General features: G+C 40.5%; 4 protein-coding genes across 5 annotated transcripts in view; all 4 read right to left on the reverse strand.

Moving 5' to 3' along the window:
- Positions 1 to 1383: 1383 nt before the first annotated feature.
- Positions 1384 to 6199, reverse strand: matn3a (matrilin 3a). The gene is made up of 4 exons (XM_072362908.1): positions 5864 to 6199; positions 3048 to 3623; positions 1958 to 2083; positions 1384 to 1550 (listed from the first exon to the last, which is right to left on the reverse strand). The coding sequence occupies exons 1-4, from the start codon at positions 6036 to 6038 to the stop codon at positions 1384 to 1386; spliced, it is 1044 nt and encodes a 347-aa protein (XP_072219009.1). The 5' UTR covers positions 6039 to 6199.
- Positions 6200 to 6850: 651 nt separating this feature from the next.
- On the reverse strand, positions 6851 to 14335 carry laptm4a (lysosomal protein transmembrane 4 alpha). Its single transcript, XM_072361812.1, has 7 exons — positions 14105 to 14335; positions 11795 to 11915; positions 10022 to 10098; positions 8858 to 8980; positions 8521 to 8616; positions 8312 to 8410; positions 6851 to 7779 (listed from the first exon to the last, which is right to left on the reverse strand). The coding sequence occupies exons 1-7, from the start codon at positions 14231 to 14233 to the stop codon at positions 7705 to 7707; spliced, it is 720 nt and encodes a 239-aa protein (XP_072217913.1). The 5' UTR covers positions 14234 to 14335; the 3' UTR covers positions 6851 to 7704.
- Positions 14336 to 16139: 1804 nt separating this feature from the next.
- On the reverse strand, positions 16140 to 18475 carry LOC140267619 (uncharacterized). Of its 2 annotated transcripts, none has more exons than XM_072362946.1 (5): positions 18415 to 18475; positions 16929 to 17013; positions 16737 to 16837; positions 16520 to 16644; positions 16140 to 16442 (listed from the first exon to the last, which is right to left on the reverse strand). In XM_072362946.1, the coding sequence occupies exons 1-5, from the start codon at positions 18472 to 18474 to the stop codon at positions 16160 to 16162; spliced, it is 654 nt and encodes a 217-aa protein (XP_072219047.1). In that variant the 5' UTR covers position 18475; the 3' UTR covers positions 16140 to 16159. The 2 variants fall into 2 exon arrangements, with proteins under 2 accessions (XP_072219047.1, XP_072219048.1); XM_072362947.1 differs by having other exon boundaries at positions 16152 to 16442; positions 16530 to 16644.
- A 1329-nt stretch (positions 18476 to 19804) lies between these two features.
- LOC140267621 (apolipoprotein B-100-like) overlaps positions 19805 to 23301 on the reverse strand; it is a 36630-nt gene continuing 33133 nt past the window's right edge. Inside the window, 1 exon segment of the mRNA XM_072362948.1 lies at positions 19805 to 22373. Within this exon segment, the coding sequence (XP_072219049.1) occupies positions 22242 to 22373 (132 nt within the window). The 3' untranslated portion in view covers positions 19805 to 22241.

The raw sequence follows: 23301 nt of genomic DNA on the forward strand, positions 1-23301 counted from the left end.
TTGGAGCCAGAAGGGACCAAATTTGAAAAGAGAGTGAATTTAGTAAGCGTTATTTGAAACCTTTTAAAATCTTTTTCTATCATTGTATTTTATGGCATTTCAGTACTGGCTTCAATACTGTCATGGAGTGACCCTGTTCATCTTTTACATACCTGTATAGGCTTGTTGTGCACCTCTCCATAAATGGAGCTACAAGTTGTGGCGATGCAGCACACGACTATGACTGTTCCGATTGGTACAAAAATGTAAAATGCACAAGTATAAACTGGCGTGGTCTGTTTTTGTAGGCTACTGTAGCATTGTTAAGGAGTTAGGATAGATTGGATATAAACACAAGGGGGCATCCCAGGACTGAGCTGGCCTTATCCGTATTAAGTAGTCCTGCCCAGCACAACAGTCTTATACTGGATAATGACTCTCTATTCTGACTGCTTATTCTAGTATCGTTATTCTTTTGGTCACTATTACACTGCAAAAATCCTGTTCCCCTTTGGGATTAATAAAGTGTTATTCAGCTCGATTTATACATCAGATCAAAATATTAAAACAACAGCAAACTTCTATGTCATGTGATTTTATTATCCTTTTTCAGTTTTGTTACATTTACTGATCTTAGCAATTAAAAGATACAAAAGATGAACATTTATCATCGTTAGCATAGGCTATAATACAAACCTGTATGATATAACAGTTTGAACAGATTACTATATAGAAAATAGGTAAAAATACATAATGTAAAATCATTTACTTGGTGGATGCTCTGTAGCATAAATTTGACTATATACATATCCATCTTTGTACAAAAAGGATGCAAACATAACCAGATTTTTGGTTATCATATGTCACACTGTGTTCACACAGCGTGCGTTTCGTGTTAGTACTATTTTCGCAAAACATCACATGATGCTGCATCTAGTGTTTCGAAGAATGTATTACAATATTTGACTGCAGATATTTTTTTGCTCAACTGCTGGTTTTTGAATCACAGCTTCACTCTGTGGCAGAACCCTGTACAGTAGCTATGGATGGGGTGTGGGAGTGGGGGAAGATGACCGGAAGCACATGCCCATGATGCAGTAGTCCGTGGAAGTCTGCCGCCTCTGCAAAAAGTAAATATAAATGGTGCACAGTGGGTGGGAAGCTTTTACAACCGATCACTGAGGAAAAAAGCTGTTAACACTCACCACGGTGTGGAGCTTTAAGCACGGCCCAACATGCTCTCCAGGTGCTCTATTCTCCCAGAGATGTCAGCGAGTTTGATTAGTTAAGGAAACTAATTTGACAGTTAAAAGACAGTGAAAAGATAAAGAGAGACTTGTTGTATACACTGTTGAATTATGTCCCTGTAATAGTCACAGCAGGTAGAAACAACCACCTGTCGGCTCAGCCACATGTGCAGTCGAGACTGTTTATAATAAACTGTCTCCCATCTGAAACAACAGGAAGGATATGTTTGCCTGTGAGCTGCTGGATGGCCGCCTGTGTCTGCTTCTGGAAAGCCAGTCTGGCCTCACATTTACAGGGATCCTGCACCACCTCCACCTTCACCTCTTCACCAAGAGAAAGCAAATTTCACATCAGCGTAACAGCTCATGTCGAGAGTGAAAAAGCACACAGAGTACCATCCACGTTACTTTTTCCGACTAGGCAAGAATAAACCGAAGCTCAAAGGAATGGGAGCACATTTTCCCGGCAGGTTAAAAAGTAAAAACCCTGCAAACAAATTGTCTATTTATAATTTTGCCACAACATAAATTCTATAATATTACCCGATTATTGTCCAACAAATGCTACTGTGAATTACAGAGTCATTGATTTATGCACCAGTTGGTTGTGATGTTGTGAAGCCATGCTCAGAGGCCAACAATTTCCTGCTTTTTTTTTTCTACTTTTACTTTTTGAGCAACATTAGTATCACAGCAAAAAAGCTGCAGGAATCCACACAGTATGTTCTTACGTTTCAGGGAACATGTTTTCTTGTCCGCATTCAAGATATAACCAATCCGGCACTTGCAGTAATAGGAGGCGTTGCTGTTGACACAAATGTGTTCGCAGTCATGTCCCATGGCACAGGGGTCCAAACCTAGAATAAGCCGGGATTAAGGGATGGTGCTGTCAAGATGGCAGCATTGGTACAGTTTCATGTGCTAGCATACAGAGTAAGTACTGTAGGTGGCTTGTGATAATTAAGGTTGTGCTCTGCAGTTGCAAAAGTGCACTAATGTTTACTCATCAATCTTAAAAATGGAATTCTCTTGATAGATGTTGCTGATGGAATATTTGCCATGTAATTACATTTACAAGCTTTCCTGTTTGTACTTGACCACCCTTGTGGTGGGAAACTGTCCATTCAAACAGCTTCACCACATCTCAGCCAAGGCCAATTGCGTGTGTGTGTTGGACAACACAGGTAAAATCACAGAACCCTGAAGCACAGCAGTGACAGCACATAGACACGTGACTTCAGAAATGAGGAGACAAGACAAACATCAGACGGTAACGCTGAAAAACAGCACATCAACTTTACAGCAGAACCTCAGTTTTCCAAACATGGTGGATGGAAATTATTGAAAACTTTGAGATAGTTCTTCCACAAGCAAAAGAGGATGGTTTTAATGAGCATGTGGAAATTTCTTTCAATTGAAGTACTCCTAAACTGTTTTAAAAAGTGAGATTTTACTGTACATTTGAATAATCTTAAACACAAAAAGGTCAATTCAAAGCATAAAGATGCTTTGATTACATAAACAAATCACCTAATATATTTTCTTTTGATTATGTAGGGAACATTGAAAGTTTAGGACTGTGTAGGCCCAAACTTTGTGAGTTTGAGGTTCTAGTGCCGACATCTGCAGTCCATGTGGGGGCTGAGAGCATCTGCTCTTCTATTTTTCCTCATCATTTCAGAGGTTATAGTTCACCATTAACTTTTAAATGATCCAAATTCTTCTACAACACCCTCCCTGTAGACTGTAGGTGTCTTTACTAAGGAACTAGAACCGGGGTTAATGGTGGGAAAGGGTCTTGCACGCCTTTCTTTGTCCTACCGCACAGGGTCTCCCTGAACTTGGAGGTGAGCTTCTCGATAACACCGTAGGTTTCCACGTAGAAGACGTGATCCTCCAGAGGTATGCTGGCCATCAGCTGCAGGGAGCGCATGTCTGCGCGGTCCACTCCGACAGCGTAGATCTCGATGCCCGAGGCCCGGGCTGCAGCAGACACTTCTTCTACTTGGTCTTGAGGTCTACCATCTGTCACAATGATCGCCACCTTGGAGATGTTCCTGGAGCGAGGCCGAGCTCCCGACTGCTCGGTGAAGGCTTCGTTCACAGCGGTCTTGATGGCGAGGCCGGTCATGGTGCCGGCTGCCAGGGGCTCGATGCGGGAGATGGCTTTCTTCAAGTCGAGTTTGTTGAAATGGTCTTTGAGCAGGAACTCGATCTTCACCGTGCTGGCATAGTTGACGACAGCCACTCTGGTGGCATCTGAGCCCACATCAAGGGTGTCGACCATGTCGGCCAGGAATATTCTGCACTTCTCAAACTCAGCAGGACGTACACTGCGAGAGCTGTCAATGATGAAGACCAGGTCCAGGGGACGGCTCCTGCACTCAGAGTCTGTCTCTGGTGATCAACCAAACCATGGCAGGAATAAGTCCATTTAATACTTAAAAAACAGAAACATTACAGCTTGTTGTTTGTACTTTTATAGTGAGAGTCGTACAGTTAATCATCCAAAACACTTTGAGATGCACAACACATGCTCCCATGGGAACAAAAGGAAACTGTTGTGCATCTCTGCAGCTTGTGGTTTTACAGAGATGATACTGTATACTCGATGACATACAATGCATCATTTCAGAGATTCAACCGTTCTTCTCATTTTCCTTAATGAAAAGGATGCTTGATGCCCAACACATGAAACGTGACACCCTACCTGAACATGGAGACAGTGTTAGGATCCCTGCTTGTCATATCACATGCACATATACCAAACTTCATCTCTGTAGTTTAGCACCAGATCCTCTGTTTTTCTTTTTGGTTTTATGACATCTGAAATCAGTTTTAGCTCGATATGATATATCTTTAATAACATAATCTATGTTATGGCACCTTTTCCTGTCTCACTCTCAGCAGTAGGGAGAAGTGTATTTCCTATCTATCTGTAAATGACTGATTTATGCCCAGTTTCTACTGTTAACCAAATAGAAACAAAAACATCTATCCTGGAAAACATTGAGGAGCATTGGTTTGGGGTGGAAAGCAAACCTGACTGGTAATATTCTACCTGTCTCCACAGGACTGACGGTGGTGATGAAGCCGCTTTGGGTACTGACCGGTAGAGTCCACGGAGCGGGGGTCTCCACTGGTGGCACAGTGGTCATGACGGTTGTCACCGGTGCCACTGTAGTTGCTAGCAGGGTTGGCTGCACTGTTGGCTCTGGTGGGGTTGGAAGGACGGTAGAAGGGAGGTGTACCACAGGTGTCGTTGGTACTGTTGGGTCTGACTTTGTTGGACATGGGCCTTTCAGTTTGTAATGGAATGGGCCCTTGACTCTATGATGGGGATGAGGGTGAACAACAGGGGGAGAGAGACCTTTGTATATGTGATGCATATGTGGATGTGGTGCCACTGGCCCACTGAACCTGGGTTGGTAGTGTGGAATAGCGACCTGGGGTCTGTGGTAAGTCACAGGTGGAGATAGAGGAATGTGTCGATACCCTACCGGTGGAGGGATCCTTGGTGGCTGGTAGTGGTAGTGATACCTTCCTCTATACGTGTAATCACTTCTGTGATCTACAGGCCCACCAGAAAGAAGAAGTGATAGAGAACATTAGTAGGTGATAGGTTTAAAAGTTGTGTAAGTTGACATAGTGTATTAAGTGCTAGTGAATTAGACAACAATCACATTTATTTTCTCCGGAGCATAGACACATGATTAGTGGAAGCATGAGTGAATGTTCAGCCGTGTGGGTTGTTTTTGACAAGATGGGATTATACAATACAATGCTTGTGAAACCCCCAGTCAAGATTACAGATATCATGCATGTTGTGTTTGGGAAAAAAGAGTAAAATCAAATAGTTAGAATAAAACATTGTAAGGTAAAATTTCATAGTTCATTTTTTTTTTCAACAAAGAAATCAAAGGGGCTGCCTATACCTTTACATCCCTGCATTAGGGAGGAAAAAAATTCACTGATTTACATTTAATATGATCATAGTTATAATACCAATCATATGATGTTTTTTTTCAAATGTGACGTATTTTTCCGGATTAAACAACCAGTGAAAAAAACTGCAATCGAAAATGATGCTTTATACACTATACTATATAGACTAAAACAGTCAAATAATAAAACTAACAGGGAGGCTTTTTCTGCAAAAATGTGTACTTTTAATTATTCTAGTGACTATTTTTTTTAAATGATATTTTTCATGGCAGCAAAAAGTGCATATAGTGTATTTTTAGTTATATTTATAATTATACATGACTATTTTATAAAAGCAGTAGTTGTTACCCGATTGTTTTCAATGGTATACATTATGAATGCTGAGTAGTTGTTTGATTAGCTGCACTTCTATCTCTTAATTAAAGGTGTTTTAAATTGCACATCTTAAAGATAAAAAAGGGGGCCTCAGCAACCCACGATTTTACAACTCATATAGCAAAAAAAGTGGAGGAGAACAGTCCATTTGTTCTCTCTGTGGTAGCAGACAGCTCAAATACAGTACATCTCTGTTGATTTCTCACCAAGAGAGCTGACTTCCATCTGAGATTATATTTCAGAAAAGAAACAAGAAACATTTATTTTCTGAAATAAAGAAACAAGTTTTTTTTTTTGTTTTTTTAAAGAAAACTTACTCGCTGGATTCAGGGTCCTGAGCGGTGGTCGACCATTGTTTCTGCTCTGAGCATAACTTTGTGCGGCTATCAGCTGAGGATCCCCCGGCCTGATGTTGTACGTGGCCTGTACGACGTCAGACAGCAGCAGCGAAGCGCTGAACAGAACGCTCCAGAGAAAAGGCTTCATCCTCATATCAGCATGCAGAGTCTCCCGGTAGCCGGACCTGTGTGTCTCCTCTCTGTGTCTGCGGTTCAGGAGGATCCCGCACAGCTCTGCGGGGGTCCGACCGCCTCCACATAGAGATCTGCGAAAGACACGTCAGACTGTCCATCCAATCCAAAGGTGGAACATGACCTGCAGGACACGGTGAGCTACCGTCTGCTTCGTGGTTTGTTTTTTTTTGTTGCGGTCATTTCAATTTCTTTTTCCTGTACAACCGCTGTTGTTAATCATTTGATTTGCTTTGAAAAGACTTGAAATTAAATGCTTACCACCTGACCTCACCGGGCTCAGATGGCTGAGAGAGACTCGGGGACAACAATCATCAAAAGCTGTTAAGACTTCATTTAAGAGAGACAACGAACTTTTAGGTTTAAAAATGTTGCCCTTAATCAGTGGTCAGACTATAATATCGTGACTTATCAAGGCCATGGAGCATTAAACATTGTTTAGAAGTGATTAACCTTTCATGTATATCCTGACCAGAGTTCGGGATTAATTACTTTTTTTTTTTTTTTTAATTATTATTATTTTTTTAAAGTCAGCCACATCGAATCTTTTATCTGTGATCCTCTGACTGTGAGCGGCCAGAAGATTTACTTCCTGTGCTGTCAAACTGCTACAATACCCCAAAAGAGAAAACTTGTTTGCATCGGAGGGCCATCTTTTGGCCTCGACTGACAGGTGAATCCGTGTCAACATTTTAGAAGCGAACTCCTTCATGTGACAGGGTTAAATTGTAGATTTAGATCATGTGATTCCAGCGGAAACAGAGTCAAAGCAACTGAATTTTTCTGAGACGTTTATTGAAGTCAAATGTAATTCCACTGGGATGAAATGATATTACCAATAAAGTAATGGAGAAGTGGGTGTCGATAAGCATGCAAAAAACTAATGTTCACAAGACTAGCTGTTTGCTCCAGATGTCAGGTGGAAGAGAGGCTGAGGGAAGGATCCATCACGAGTGCCTCCTGCTCTCTCTGTGCCAGCTGGAAAACGATTCACTAGCTTTGCTCAAACATCACGGCAGCAGAACAGTGAGGATGTCTGGGGTGGTGGTGGTGAACTGAACCACAACAAAGCTAAATAAATAACAGACAAAAAAAGTGCTACAGGCTCTATTCAAGACTGAGGTGGGATAGTCTCAACAATCAGGGAGAATCTCAACACAACTCAACAATAAGGACTCTAATAAGTGGATTGTCATAGTTTTTTCTTTATCATTTAAACACTTTATACAGATATTGATCTATCAATAAGATGGTGCTGGATTGATGAAAGAATTTCAAGCTATTTTAATTTTCACATATCCCTTTTACTAAGACATAAAAAATAATAAAGGCTGGGGCTTGTAGGCAGGAAAGGGTGGAGGGGGTTCCGTCTGTCACGTTTCATTCATTCATTCATTTCCACACAGATTTAAGCTTCCCTCCTTCTTCCTCTCACATCTCCAGGATGGTCTACAGACCCTCTAAAGAAATACAGCGGAAAAGTTAAACAAAGACATCTTCAGAGGCCTTACACGGACACAGAGGGTCAGAGAGGGGGATAAGGGCATAATGGTGTTCGGAAAGGGTTAGTGAGGGAATGTAGAAATGCATATGATGGCTGTGTGTTGTTTAGACAACAGGGCTGGTGCTTAGGCTGGCATGTAGGGGGGAGGTGGGTCCTTCTCTGGCATCTTCATTGCCATCTCATAAGTGGGCAGGATGTACTGGAGAAGAAAAGCATAAAAAAAACTAGTCAGATTCAGCAGTCGTCTTTTACTGATTTAAAGTGATTCAGTACAAACTCGAGCTGATGTGCACGGTGTAAAGAGCGAGTTAAAGCAAACCGATTCAATCAGAAAAACTAATACTAGCTCCTCAGATTATATTTGTGCTTTTCTTTGTCTTCAAGGATGGAAAACATCCTCTTGGGTGCAGGAAAATGTATACTTTCCTGAACAATTAACTGAGCGAACACCTGTTAGATCAACTTAAAGTACAAGAAAAACTTGATCATGTCTAAACTTTGGCAACAATAGCATGATTTTTCTGTGAATTTTAAATATTTGTGGAATTAAACTGGAAATAAAGGAAATAAAAGTTGTTTTTTTTTTACAGTAAATATTTCTCTCCCGACATGGTTTATCATCCTTAATAAATACACAGATTGTGTTTTGAACATGTCGCAGTCTGTGATCAGAGTGCCCTCTGTTGGCTTGATTTGAGCACTGCATACTGGTGCCAGTATGCCGTACATACCTGGGGGGGTGTCTCAAAGGCGGGGTACACAGCAATCTCTGGCATGTTCCTGTTGTTGATGTACTTGTAGCAGTTCCACACACAGTTGATCAAGTAAGCCTGGAAGGCCGAGAAAAGATCACACTTTAACACAGCTGACAAGGAAATGAAGGGCATAGATTGAATGGACACTGCACAAAAAACAAATATGACAAACTGATAAGTTTCACCTTGAGAATGATGAGGAAGGCGAAGAACACCAGCACAAAGAGCAGCAGGCAGCTGGAGTTCATAGAGAGGAGATTATCCTTGTAAGGGAAATCCGGCTGAGGACGGAGAGAACAGACAACTGTATTTATTGGCCAATATTCATTATTGACTTCCTGACAACAAACTGTCTGAGGCTGCGGAAATCAGTGTCCACCATATGACTTTAACATCGACTAGTCAGAGAACTATTTAGTGAATATTGGTGTCATTTCAGAGACACTCCCTGTAAAATGTAAACAGGGGTGCAGTTTGTTTGAGGTCAACCGTGGGATCGGATGCTGGAATGTTGGGACTGACCAGCTGGTCCAGGTAGTCCCTGATCCTGGGCAGGTAGGTGAGAGAACTGATGGCCACCAGGCAGCTCAGAGCGAAGTCAAACAGCTGGTAGCAGAAAAACGGGATGAGCCAGCCATCACGGTGCTGAGGATCGACAACAGGAAGAAAACTTACTACCGTGGACAAATCTTTATGGATTTTGAAAGGACCACAATGCTACATTTCAACCATGTCCCTCGAACCTTGTCACAGAGCAGCATTCTTACATGAGGTTAGATTCATCACTGTCAACGACTCTTACATCTGGGAGTGCACTCCTCATGTGAGAGCCAAGAAAAACAGATTTTTTTTTTGGTTTGTTTTTTCCTTTCCAAATTTATAAGTCTAAACCTCAAGCGTCTTGCTTGTAGGACTTAAAATATTTTCCCACGGCTGTTCAGATGTTTGGGTTAGGCTAAAATCTGCACATTACCATGTGTCAGTATCATATGTACACAGAAGGTTTCAAATGAGCAAAGTGGTCCCTTCCTTTGGTTGCTACAAGCTTTCTGAAAGTCCCCTCTACACAGGACGCTTAGGCCGTGCCAAAAAGAAAGAAAAAAATCCACTCCATTTTTACACCAAATGGCAAAGATTCTTTACATCACAGATACCTGCTACACTACAGTGGGAAAAGGGTATCTGGAAGGATGTCGGCGCACAGCTAAAGCATGACTCTTGCAGAGACTCTCTGCATACCTATTGCTCCCAGCTTACAGACATGTGTCATACTTTATCTGTGCAACCAGCCTAACTAGCAGCCTAACGCAGGTCCACATCAAACGACTATCAAACCTGTCAGTCTTGATGCCATCAGGCAGGCCTGTGAGTTAGAGATAACATGCAGTAAGAACACAGCATTGTGCGATACAGTCCCACTACATCCCAATTTGCTTCAACATCCGGCTTAATGTGGGCGAGAAAAAAGAGAGAGGCAGGGTGCTTTGGTATTTCTTATTACAGCGCACTTACCTCTCAACTCCGCTGCTATTATTAGACAGCTTTAAAGCTGGCCCTCTTTTGCACACGTCTATTTCAGGATTACATATTTGCATAAGAAACCACGACATTGTCTTTAATAAACTACATGCTTTCTAAAGAGAAAAAAGAAGAAAAAAACTCATCGTATCTGGAGTGCACGCTTACAGTAATGGCTCCATACACCATCATGGCGCTGATAGTGAGCATCAGCAGAGAGATGGCAAATCCAACGCAGGCATTTTCTGTATGAGGGAAAGAAAACACTGAATAAATGTAAGGGATGGTACAATTTGAGACCGCTCTGGTCTTACTTGAAACTCTGAAATGACTGTGGATGAACTGATGTTTGCCTGCGTTCCTAGAAGCAGCTGGGATTTGCATACACCGCTAAGTGGACAGTCTCCAGGGCGCATATCTTTCCAGCTCAGTCTGTTTTTAAGGGGACCTCTGGGGAGCATTAAGCTGATCCCTTTCAGCTGCACAGCATCAATAAAGATAACAATGAGATTCAGTGTGGGATAATTAAATGCTTTACCTTCCATCTCCTCTTTTCTCCCCATCACTCACTCCCTGGCTTCCTCAGCTGTTCTGCCTGTTGCATTGTGTGAGAGCTGCTGCAGTAATGCAGCCCAGAAAAACTCCTTTGTTTTACCATCATTTTTCCAGTCATAATGTCCAATCCATCATAACAAAAGAAGGGGATATTTTGAAATGTCTGTGGTCATAAGAGTTTTGATGGGCAAGGTCACAGTATGTCATGTTATTCCAAATATTGAAAGTTAGTGGTGTTAAAAGACTATGACTGAACAGTGTCGTAAGGCACGGTTTTCACGGTCAGTCTGTCTCTAATTCTTTCTTTCTTTCTTACAAAATGTCCCAAAAAATGGCGAGAATCACACTTTTCCTACAGAGTCTTTTTTTTTTTTTTAGCCTGGTGAAACATCCTCATATTGCTGTTTTCAAATTCTTCAGGTAAAAGAGGAGTGTTTTCCTGTGCTATTGCAAAATGTTTGCGAGTGTTTCAGACGACCCTGATGCAACAGAAATCAAAATGCGAGTTGTGGACATCTAAGGCCTCCTTTTCCTTGTTCATAATTTTTGGATTGTTTCCTAAAAAGATAAGAGGCATATATGCCATTCTAATATTTATAACCACACACAAAAATAAATCCAGTTTAGATACAAATGATTACTAAAAGCAGAAGCTTTTGTGTATCTACCAAACTGTTTGGGGGTGGGGTTATAGACAAACCCTCAACTTAATCCTAACTTAATACCATGGACCATTTTCAAATGTTCTTTCCACGAGTTACATAACGATTAAACCTGGCCCGCACAGGGAAAAAGAATGAACACGGACTAATGAAGCTGCAAAACCAGTGACAAATAAAGCAGTCTGAATGTTAACGTGCTTTCAGCAGATTGTGGATAACCTGTGTGCTGGCATAATTGTGCTGTGGGAAGGTCAACTCACAGCAGTGATTTCCCCTCCTCTACACTGAGTCAACTGCTTTTAACAAGCTAACCAACTAAACAACTGTCAGACAGAGAACGGGCACTCGGGCAGGCCCAGCTCACACACATGAATACAAACACCTACACAGGTCAGACATAGAGCTTTTAAAAGAAAGGACATCTGTTTAGAAAAAAACCTGTGACACCAAAAAGTTTAACAATGTTTTGACTTTTTTCTCCAGTTTGTGGAGAGCTGAGCTTGAGGGAGTAAAAATCTCTAAAGAGAGACAGCAGGGATACAGTTCCTGATCTAACGGAGGGAATATTTATCCACTGATGTTTCTGTGGTTGGACCATTATGAGCACTGGACACGGCCGAGTTCAAAGCCTCCACATAACATGATGTTATTTTGATGCATAAACACTTAACAGATGGCAGCATGTTTATTGTAGAATGATTCTTAGGCAGATCTTTCCACTTACCAGACATCCTGTCAGAGGCAAAGTAATGGTCAATGACCTCATACTGCAGGTCGATGGTGGGGACGTTCTCTGGGTGGGTCACAGCCACGGTCAGAAGGATACCCATCAACAGGTTGACCACCTGAGATCACGACAGAGAGGGGAAAAAGCTAACTGAAAATGACCCCACCAACATACACATGTAGGCTTTTAAATTATTAAGCATTTATCGTTTCAGACAGGCATTGGTCTAAGTTTATCTCAGCGTTGTATGACGTTCACTTCCCAGATACTGAAACAAACAACATTACTGAGAACAACGACAAAGCTAGATGCAATTTGAATCTGATCTGGCATACAAACATTAACAGTAAAGGCTCTTTAAATGAGAAAATAACTTTAGAGAGCTGACAGAAAACAACAAAGCGGATGAGTTTTTCAGCTCCAAGCTGTAACTTGGGCTATGAACAGACTGTTTGTTTTAAAAATCTAAATTCTTGCCACGTATAGCGACCCTGCTCTTTTTGAGTTCTGGAAACACCGCCGTCTCCACCTTCATTTAGTGTAAACACGCCATTCTTTCAACTGTAAACCGGCACAGATGGGGGCAGCTTTGAAAGCGAGCGGCCTTACCTGCATGACTACTGTGGTGGAAGCTGGATGATTTTTCTTTAAGCGAGTGTTACGCTTTGATTTTCTTAGAAGCTGCCGTTTTTTTTTTAATGTCACAGTGCAATTGAGGATTTAGCTTTTTTGAGACAGTCTCTTGAGTTGGCATGTTTGAAATCTAGGAAAACACCTGTACCCTCCTATTGTTCAGCATCCCTACTTATTAAGCAAACTATTTCAGCCCCTCGAGGTTTAGTCAGAGTATTGTGAGCCTATTGGCATCGAATGCAAATGCAAAGCGCACAAAAGTGAGAGATACGCAATTAATATGAAAATGCAAAGCAATACTTCACCAGGCAATCGTGGGTTCTGAGAGGTCTTTTTGGCTAAAAATAAGACCGATATGTTAACACCAACAACCAGCCAAACTCTGGTATAATATGAATACGGCAGATAGATTTCAAGCAAGGGGGAAAATGGGACAAAAATAACAAAAATTTAATAAAATGTATGCAAAAGATGTCACAGAGAGACACTGAATGGTTGCAAAGAACTCCAAGATGACTGAGACCAAAATAATCAGCTCCTGCCACAAGATGACCAGATTCAAAACAACCCCAATTAGATGAACCATCAAGTTCTTGAGACACAAGATGAATGACGTAAGGACATGAAACTACAACAAAGAGATTAAAGAAAACACCAAAATTAGACAAAAAAAGAAGAAGAAATGGGTATTGTGGATAAAGACTGAAAGAAAACCACACAACCTGCTTTGTGATTGTTTTGTGTTTCTCAGTCTGATGTGCCTTCACACTCCAATGCCCCTGTCCACATTATCTATGAGTATTTATACGAGCTCATGTCAGCAGCGGTTTAACCTTTAATGGCAACTCACAACTGCACAATTCAGGGCACGTTTTAGAGTCTAAAGTCACTGCGATTGAGTGGGAACAGAGACACGTGGTTCACGTCTTTTGATGAATCGAATATTGTCCAGCTGGAAACACCAAGAGGGAGATTTACAAACGAAATATGAAACATCTGTTCTGTGCTGTGAGGAAACGAAAGGGAGTTTAATTCTGAACGCGATGTGAAATAAGGAAGTAAAGGGTGCTGCAGCGGACGATAACAAACAGTTGGCAAGTCCCCTGATGCAATATATAATAAAACCTTAATCATGATAATAATCATCATCTAAACAGCCTTTTAAAGCACCACTAATATGTAAACTACTGATATGTATGTACTTTCTGACACTGCGGAATCTTTCAGTTGAGCTGATTTGTCAACCGTTTTGTTGAAGTTAGCAGGATGTTGGCTAAACAAATCCAATGTCATACAAATCACAATTACCTATGACAAAAAGGTGCTGGTAACTAACAGACACTCGTTGAATTTAGCCTGTTTGTCAATTATATCACAGCGACATAAAAAGTTAAGCGGTACCGATAGAAACAGTCCGCCAGAAAACCTAACCCGATACGTTACTGCTAACACTAGCATCCCGTTAGCATTACACGAAATAGTAACGGCTATTTTATGGGTTCAACCGAAAGCCGAGATAATATATCTGCATATGAAAACCATAAAAACTCATTCTCAAAGCACATTCACTTAGTCTGGACGGCAAATATTATGTAATTTGTTATTTGTGCGGACCTAATGAAAGTCCTCGCTAACGGTAGCGTTTTGACCGCTATCGAGAACCATTTTACTTACCATATACCATGTTCCCAGGATGATGGTCCCCGTTCGAACGTGGCAACATCCACAACACCGAGTGGTGTACAATCTATCTCGACTTGGCTTAAAATGATGCATGTCCTCTACAAGCGTAGGGAGAAACATCTAGAGAGCTGGTTTGAGGAGCAGAAAAACCTTCTCAGCATCAACAGTCAGCAAACGAACACGGAGGAACGCCCACCACTTCCCTGACGACCTGCGCACACCGCGGATGAAAACAAACGCTATGACGAACCGGAAGAGGCTGAGACAATATAAGTGACTGACAGGTATTTTAACCAATGGCCACGAAGAGACTAGAAAAAAACAAGGCACGCTTTAATGGACAATAAATTTACCTTAACAAACCTACTGCTGAATAATCATGGTTTGAATAGCAAATTAGAAAATGGATTAACGGCTATATTTAAAGTGAAGGGTAAATTAAATGCACATTTTCCAATACTATACCAATATTACTGTACCAAGTACATGACAGGGTGATATAATTGCAAATCCAATCATTAGGCTCCCTTAAGAAGTCTGAGTAACAGACTAGATCTAAGGTGCATTTGTGGGAAAGAAAAGGAGTATTGATCTGACACAGCTGGATCTAGCATTAACAGCAAGAATATCAGAATGACCTCTAATGCAAAGTCCTCTAATGTCCTCTAATGCAAGGTCTTTATCAGAGTTGTCATTGGAATGAAAAATTAATTTAAGGTTAAAAAAGTTGCCTAAAATCCAGAAAGTAAAATCAGAACATGTAACTGACAGCATCCCAGAAAACTCAGAATAATTGTGCATTTTCTGCTTTGGGGGTCTATGCGACATCTTTAACCATTCCCTTAACAGGGGATTGTGATGGGAGGCTATCTTTTGTCTAAAACAGGGATAGACACATGGTCTGAATGCCCAGAGTAATGTGGAGCAGATGTTGTCTGTGAGTGCTGTCCTTCGCTCCCATCCACGCATTTCTGTATCTCTCAGGCATGACGTGGGTTAAAACCAAGTTGTCTGGGTCAAGTGATATTTGGATGAATCCCAATGCTTAAATCTTTTGAAATAAAGATTTTGAAATTGGAAAACATTTTTTTAAGTGAGGCATGCATATGTCAGATATTAATTCACCCAATTATGTACCCAAAGTAAGAATAGGGCCCAAGACGAGCACGTTGTAACTGACATTTGCTGCGTTTCTCCAATAGTAGGTTAGGAAATATTCTTCAGGTCTTCAGATCTTGTATTTATTTTGCAGAATGTATTAAAAAAAAAAAAAAAACATGGGCTGGATAATAATTCTTGTATTAGGTTGATGCATCCAGGGTATAATTCTGAGTACTTCATAACCGATACATCAAAAGCAGAACCTGCAAAATAGCCAATCTTTGCCATACTTAAATGCTTGGTTTGACAGTCCCCAATCAGAAGTCTGTATACATTATATATATATATATCACATACACCGTTTCACAGTACATATACAGTACAGTGCAAATGTACACAAATTACTCGTAAACAGAACCAGAACAGTCTCAAAGAGTTTATTGAGAACAATATAATACAAAAATATATGCAGATATTTCATCCCAGCCACCTGATGTGACTTATTCATCATCTTTTATATCCAATATATACATGACTACATACATAGGAAGATACATATAAGTGATTAGCTACCTGTAGATAACGGTAATAGGCAATAGCAATGAGGTTTCCTGGTCAAAATGCACCTGTAAGCAGCAAAATTGCAACTCTCAAAATATTGCAAGTAAAGAGGTCCTGGAAGAATGTCTTAGCAGATACAAAAATAACTGATAACGTTGTGGGGGAGTTCAGTGGATAAGGAATCTTCCTTTAACCACACAGTGAAGTCATGTAGGATCACAGCAGACAGCACAGGCTGAATGAATTTGTCTGCTACATCACTTCTTAAAAAGACTTTCACTGTCAGCCACTTCTAAACTGTCATCAAATAAAAACTATTCTTCTGGTTTAATCATAACTATATATATAAAAATCATTAGTGACCAACAACAGATACATCAGGATTCAGTGCAAGGAAAAAATGACTTCTCCTCCCCCAGAAAACCTGGGGAAAGAATAATTTAGAGGCAGCTCTCTGGGAGCAGAATGTGGCCCATCGGTATGAATTTTTAAAATCAACCTTGAGGTGACAATTAAACAAAAGCTTCTTTCCTGTTGGTTTTGTGACAATCTTCTTTCGTCAAATTTTTCTGGCATTTTTCCTTGTCTTTCCTCTTCCGTGTGTAGATCAATATTGCTGACAGTGCAGCTCCAGCTGTCGCTCCAGTTACTCCCCCTGCAATAATGCCTGTGAACATGAACAAAAATATGAGCTGCGATGAAAATCCACAGGTCACAACTTTGCCAAAGGGAAAGTATGAGTACTGCAAAGCACCTGCATGGATTTCCTGGTGGCTTAGGAACCTCTTGCCATTTGACAACAAAACTAATTCAGATGCATCATATCTTGGATGCCAGTATGTGCGGTCAAAGGTCAGGTCTGAAGAACCCTAAAGCAAAAAAAAAAAAAAGGAAATGGGAAGTCAAGCGATTTCCTCATTTTAAGGTATGGTGGAGTTAAACCTGTTAAAGTGAGTCATACTTGGAGAGTATTCTTGTTTCCCTCTTCTGAGTCTGGTGTAAAAACTCCACCATCTTTGTTGTTGAGCTCATTTTTGATGTTTTTAGTTTCACCAGGTGAAACTGCAATCAGATAGAGGGGGACAGGATATACTAGGAGAACACATAAGGGAGGCTGATCAACACAATCAGTTAATACAGTGATCAGAATTACCTAGTTCTGACCCATCTCCTAAACCAGAGCCAGAAATGTCCAGGTCGTATCCCGATGCCTCCAAGTCCTCTGGAAGGGTGGAAAGCTAATTTCATGGAAAAAAATTAACATGGATATTGAAAGATGCAGAGGACGGTGCTATTTTCTGTCCGTCTTCAAAAACAGATGAAGGATGATAATGAAGCAGATACTCTTAAGAGGGCAGTAAAGAAATGTATCAGGTCAAAGATACAAAGTCCCACAACAGTGACGCAAGCACTCTCTGACAATTCCATCATGATGCAGGTAGTTAACACTGATAAAGAAAACATAAAGCGGGCCCAGCACTCCACCCTTCTGGTAAGTCAACTGCTGAATCATAATACTTGTTAGAAAATTATGACTAAATATAGCAAGATGGGAATGTCGTGTCCAGTCAATTTATCCATCAGTCTTCTTTTAGACCAGTAAAGAACTAATGCAACCAGAAATTATAATATAATAATCTACATTATACATGTACATTTAGAAAATAAGGCTAAAATGCGTAATATAAAGTCATAATGCTAATGATGAATTCTTCTGGTCCATCAAATCAAGATTGGAGGGCGATCACATGTCAGTGTGTCTGCATCTATGGTACATTGAACTGAGTTTATGAAGTGGTTCTAGTGGAGACTACTATCCACACAACACCTAAAACTTCATGACCTCAGCCTGTGAACAGTTGGTTCACTCAATTCATCTACATTAGACTGGAGATATTAAACACATACCTTGACATTCACCATGCGGTAAAACCTTATCACGAAAGTGTTATATGGTCTCATTGTGCACATCCTTACATTGCCCCCACCTGCACAACAATCTAACAACACACCTACAAGTTCACCCGGACTCAGTTACTTATGCACAGGTACCTTCCGTTTTCTCCATTTTAATTCACTCCAGCTTTCTGGCGCACCACATTTCAAAGCACAAACGCTTCACTATAATTTAGAAATGTTATCATAAATAACATGTTCAAAAAAGACAACAAAAAATAGATTTTAGGCCTCCACAATTAATCAGTATCTAGACAAAATTCAATTTAATCAGATGCTTTGTAAGCAGGGAAAAGAAAAAAAAAAGACATGCCCAATAAATAAATGAAAAAGACAGAGTAGTTTTACTTTTCATGCGTGAATGTAACATCTTTCTAAACTTGTGGTTGGACTATAGTATCCACCGAGATATTTCTGCCTCAACCATTTCTTTGAAAAAAAAAAACCCCAACACTTTTACCTCTGTAAAATGCCAAATAAAATACTTTTTGTGTTGTTGTTTTTTTCCCCCCACTTGAAGTCTTTAAATACACAAGCCTCCCGAAACAAACAACAGAGCACTTGACTTTTACGAGTGGAACCGGTCGGTTCACATCAGGAAGAGAGACAGGTGAGCACGAGACTAAGGTCACGTCTCAGTTCTTTTTTTTTTAAAGCAGTTAAAGACAATATAAACGACTTACCGACACGTAGAGAGGACGCAAGAAAAGTAAAAATATAGAGGCTGACAAAGATAACCGCATGTTTGAGTGTGAGCTGCGTCTTCGTCTCCGTTGACTTTAAGCGTCTGGCGGAAGTGTTGAGCGCGTCTCAAGCCTCGGCAGGTGTGGGCTGCAAAACCCCGCCCTGTATATTAATGTATTTATTAAAAAAAAAAAAAAGTAAAAGAGTTATCACAACACTTATTTTGCCTTTTTATTTTGTAAAGTAAAATAAGACGAATGAATGAACACACAAAGTAAGAAAGAAAGAAAGAAAAAAACAGATCATACCGAAACTATTTCATCACATAACTGAACATTCTGGCTTTGTTAAACATACCCAAGAAAAAATTTAATTGTTGTAATGTTTAGCAAATGATTTTTTTCAGATAATGGTAAAGGGGGACATTTTTGGAAACACCATGACATTTGCAACAAATACCTGCACAAGTCTAATTATGTAAATGAGTCGGAAGCATCAGTCGGAAACATGACTCCAGCGAGAGAGCAGGCAGTGGAAACAATGGGAAGTAATATAAAGCTCATTCAAGAAGGGAATTCAAGTCGGAGTGTGGCAAAAGGTGTTTGAAATTCGGAGGGAGTACAAACAGAATGGGAAGGTTCAGGACCTTAAAAATAGGAAATGCACAGCAAGAGATTAGAACCAAATGGGCATGAACAGGAATCAGTGTTTGCAGCAGAACTTTTAGAAATCAGTTGACTGAAATGAGACTTGCATGCTGGAAAAGTTTACAGAGGGTCAAAGAGAAGCAGTCATGGACTGTGGATGAAAGTGATGTTCAGTGATAAATCACCAACCTGCATCTGGCAACTTTCCTCTGGCGCAGGTCCAATCAAACAAATTTCCACTCATTGATTATATAAGAGACACTACCTCTTCAGGAAATGAACAGCTGTGCCTCTGAAATGTTCAACACTGTTCTCATTTCATCAACCGGAGCTGGTTTGGTGTTGCAGAGGTCATTTTTCTGAGTGATGATGCACCTGCCACATTCAAGAGCGTTCATGCTTCTCCACAGAAAAGACGAGGGTGGGGCATGCGTTTCAAATTGTGCAAACTGACGAAAAACTTGAGTCAAGTTACAAAAAAAAACTTCCAAGCTTAAAAGCTTATTAACCCACATTCAAGTTTCTTCCACCTCAGATACGAGAAAAGTATGTTAAGGTGTAGAAAAGCATTGGATGGATCGCTGACCAGTGCAGCTATTGGACTCATTTCCCCGCTCTTTCTGAGCACAGGAGGAAGTGTTAATCTAAGCTCTTACAAATTATTTAAAAGATCATGACACCAAACCCAACACATGACCAAAAAAACAACAAAAAAAAAAAAAAACAACACAACAAACAGATGAAATGTTAGAAGAACAGTTTAATCATACATAGTCACAATTCTGCTTCCAAAAATGAGTTGGTTTTCTTAATCTAACATCTGGAAATGTACATAAGGCCACCTGAAAATGTACATGACTTTGACAGTGTGACAAAACTCATATGTTCATATTTATATAATTGACAATATTTTACATTGTTTTGCTTACAAGGTAGTAGCTGTTCCAAAATACAGCACTCTTCTGTACAAAAATAATTCTCGTCATATCCTGTGAAGTTTCCATGGTAGCAGAGAGGACCAAAATGCAGCCTCAGTTTTAGTTCAGAGTGTTTTTTTTTTTTTGTGTGTGTGTGTCTTTTTCACCTTTTTAAACTGTCACACATCAGAGAGACTATCAACAGTTGATGTTAGAGCTTCAGTACAAATAGAGGCTGGCCTTTCCATAACAGATTAAAAACAAAAACCATGCCAGATTGTGAAGCCATAAAGATTTTTTTTTTCTTTCTTTAAAATAACACTTGATCAAATAAAACTGTATACATTATATTCAAGGGGAAAGGAGTGATGAATATACACACATCTAAATGCACATTTTTGCCTTTTTCTCCCCAAAAAAGTGTAAAAGACATCCCATTTACAGCATCAACGTTTACAAATGTACAACTGTACAGACGAAATAAAAGCATCACTACAAATTTAGAGCAAGGCCTGTCAAACACCACGACTAGACATATATTTTCAATTCAACTAACAATCTTACACATTAACTGCACATATACTACATGTAATCTACAATTCATATGAAGCAAAGAAGCCGTCACTACGAGCGTTACAGGTGAATTGTATAGCTTTTGATGGCCCCACCGGCCTCCACCGCTGCACTTGCATACCCAACCACATGAAAAAGAGGGGAGAAAAAAAATGTAAATTAAAAACAAAAACAGATTTAAAAAAAGAAAAAAAGAAAAAGAAGAAGTTCTTTCAACATCCCTTTCTTCAACTCATTCCACTACCTCTTGTTCGTTTCACCTCAGGATACAAAGCTGGGATAAACTCCACTTCACCAAATTTCATCTTTTGGACTGCTCTGACCTTCAGGCGGTGGGGGTTCCATCACTGCAGCCAGCCCCCCGACCCAAAAGCAACAATTTACTCATACATAAAGATGCTATACATTGCTAAACTACTTCTACGCGAGAGATGATTATTCAGTACATAAAGATACTGTTTTCTAGGGCAGTGTTCATCTCAAACTACAAGACACATAAGATGTTACACAAAACATGATAAAGAAAAAGAAATCATTCCAAGGATTAAAACCTGTCACAGCATGCCCACGCATACCCCGCTCCCTCCCCACTATGGTCATTTCATTTTAAGATTAAACCAGGTCACACGCCCGCTGTACAACCGAACCTCATGCTCCGCTGCCGTTAAGCTAACGGTAGCTTTTCTTCTTGTAAAAAACCCGAGTGATCACCTGGATGAGGGAAAGTAGAACGGCTCAGAATGGGGCTCAATGAATGCAGCAGCTCAGGTTTGCCGGTCTGTGATAGATAGTAGTACCGAAACATGCGGCAGACTGCGAGCTGTTGGCGTAAACACACGCTCCCATCGAGTTTGGAAAAAGAGGCAAGGTAAAGCCACAACTGGAACACTACCCTAAAGCACCAATCCCCAACACCAAGCTAGCGAAATGGTCGACAAGACCTCTGGGTGTGGCTGTGGCACATAGTGCTCACCTGTGAACTGAGGGGTTTACGTACCCATCCATACTGTGTAGTGCTATTTGAAAGCTAATCCATCAGATGCTTTGGCATGGGAAACACTTTTACTGTGCATGTGAGATACAAATATAATATTCAATTGCCTGGACTTAAATAGAACAGCTGACACAGTAAGTCTGGTTAGAAAAGCAAATGGAATTGTGTTTTAAAGGATCCCTCAGTTTAGTTTTTATAAAGTCACTTGCTGGTGTTAATTGTAAGAATTGTAAATTTCAGCAAATGTGTAATAAGTTCTTTTTTCTACAGAGAATTTACAAGGTAAAAAACTAAATGTACAAGGTCATATGAAAACCAGTCAAATACATCAATTACATCATTAACAATGGGCTTGTGCTTTACCCAGGGGAAAAAAATAAAGAAAAACATTACAGCCTGCTGACTGTGCGTCCCCTGAGGGCCTCACAGGGGACCTGCATCAGGGGTGGCAGAGTGGCAGGGCTCAGTTGTCACAGCGTTCTTAGGTGAAGTTGACTTTTATTTAACTCTTTTTTTTTTTTTATTCTATCCTTTTTTTGGTAATTCAACCCCCCTCCAAAGAAAAGGGACGACAGTGTGTCAAAGGCTACCCCCCAAGGCTAAAGGAGCATCTCTCACAGAACAGGGGAAAAAATAAAAATAAAAAAAATATTGGGGTTCTTCAACTTCTTCAAGGGATCCAGATGCCAATGTGACTACATGAGGCCGTTCGTGGGGCCACCAATGGGACCCAGTTCAGAGCCGCTCTTCATGTAGTACTTCTCCAGCTTGGCCAGAATGTGCTTCCCGTATGTGTACTTGCGCAAAGTGGCAATGTGAGGCCGGATCTGAGAAAGGAGAGCAGAGGATAAAGTCTAAATCTCATTTCAACTTATAAAAAAAACAAAAAAAAAACCCTCTGTTAGAATGATCATCTACTAAACTACTGAAATTCCACCAGAAGATGATGCAAACCATCAGATGATTTAGTAATTTAACACCGATTTACACTTTAAACTGATAGAATCGATTGTTGCGCTCAGATCACGTTCACTCGTGCATGAACAGGGCAAAAAAAGACCAATCAAACCATCTGTGATGCCAGTCAACATGCTGACATCCTTTCCCACTTACAAGAGGCCCAAAACTATTACTTTTCAGTGTGTCAGTTCAAATCTCACATGGTCTTAATCGCGCAATCCCCATGTAATCATTACTATATTAATATATTAGACAAATGTCCACAATAAACTGGTCTAGAGCAGATTTTAAGAAAACAAAATGAGGACAGAAAGGAGATCAGGAGAGGTAATGAGAGCTGAGACGAGCAAAGACCGAACCCTGCAGCCGGGCACAAAGATCACCTCCCTGTGGCTGAGGTTTTAACGTTAAAGGTTAAAGTAAAAACTGAGCTCACTCAGTGTTTAAGTCACAAAAATGACAGGACACACAGCTTACAAAAAACACAAAATACCGTAGGAGTTAAATATTGAAAATGATGAAGTCGCACGAATCGATACAGTGGAGACGTCAGTCAACTCTGAGGGTTTAATGGTCAGGCCTTTGGGTAAAGACTGGGATTGGCTCCATATGTACCAAAAGCGGTCTTTGTGATGGCTCTCCCTGCAGCGGGTCTCCCTCTAACCACATTTTGCTATGACAACACATACTGTAAACATTAACACGCACAGTCCCAGCTGGCAACGCACACAGACATGTAAACAAACTCATTCATTTGAATGAGCTCAGCCTCTGAAGCCACACAGGGGTGTGCCA

The sequence above is a fragment of the Leuresthes tenuis genome, unplaced genomic scaffold (assembly GCF_036924035.1).
Source record: "Leuresthes tenuis unplaced genomic scaffold, fLeuTen1.0.hap1 SCAF_13, whole genome shotgun sequence".
Classification (NCBI taxonomy): domain Eukaryota; kingdom Metazoa; phylum Chordata; class Actinopteri; order Atheriniformes; family Atherinopsidae; genus Leuresthes; species Leuresthes tenuis.

Bases quoted from the DNA above. Each gene is read 5' to 3' on its own strand.
- matn3a (XM_072362908.1), bottom strand. From the start codon at position 6,038: ATGAGGATGAAGCCTTTTCTCTGGAGCGTTCTGTTCAGCGCTTCGCTG. The intron at 3,624-5,863 runs GTAAGTTTTCTT...GTTGATCACCAG, and splicing joins CAGGACCCTGAATCCAGCGA to AGACAGACTCTGAGTGCAGG. The intron at 2,084-3,047 runs GTAGGACAAAGA...GGCTTATTCTAG, and splicing joins GTTCAGGGAGACCCTGTGCG to GTTTGGACCCCTGTGCCATG.
- laptm4a (XM_072361812.1), bottom strand. From the start codon at position 14,233: ATGTTTCTCCCTACGCTTGTAGAGGACATGCATCATTTTAAGCCAAGT. The intron at 8,411-8,520 runs GTGAAACTTATC...TCGGCCTTCCAG, and splicing joins CCTTCCTCATCATTCTCAAG to GCTTACTTGATCAACTGTGT. The intron at 7,780-8,311 runs GTATGTACGGCA...TTTCTTCTCCAG, and splicing joins CCTTTGAGACACCCCCCCAG to TACATCCTGCCCACTTATGA.
- LOC140267619 (XM_072362946.1), bottom strand. From the start codon at position 18,474: ATGCGGTTATCTTTGTCAGCCTCTATATTTTTACTTTTCTTGCGTCCT. The intron at 17,014-18,414 runs GTAAGTCGTTTA...CCATGAAATTAG, and splicing joins TGCGTCCTCTCTACGTGTCG to CTTTCCACCCTTCCAGAGGA. The intron at 16,645-16,736 runs GTATGACTCACT...TTTTTGCTTTAG, and splicing joins GAAACAAGAATACTCTCCAA to GGTTCTTCAGACCTGACCTT.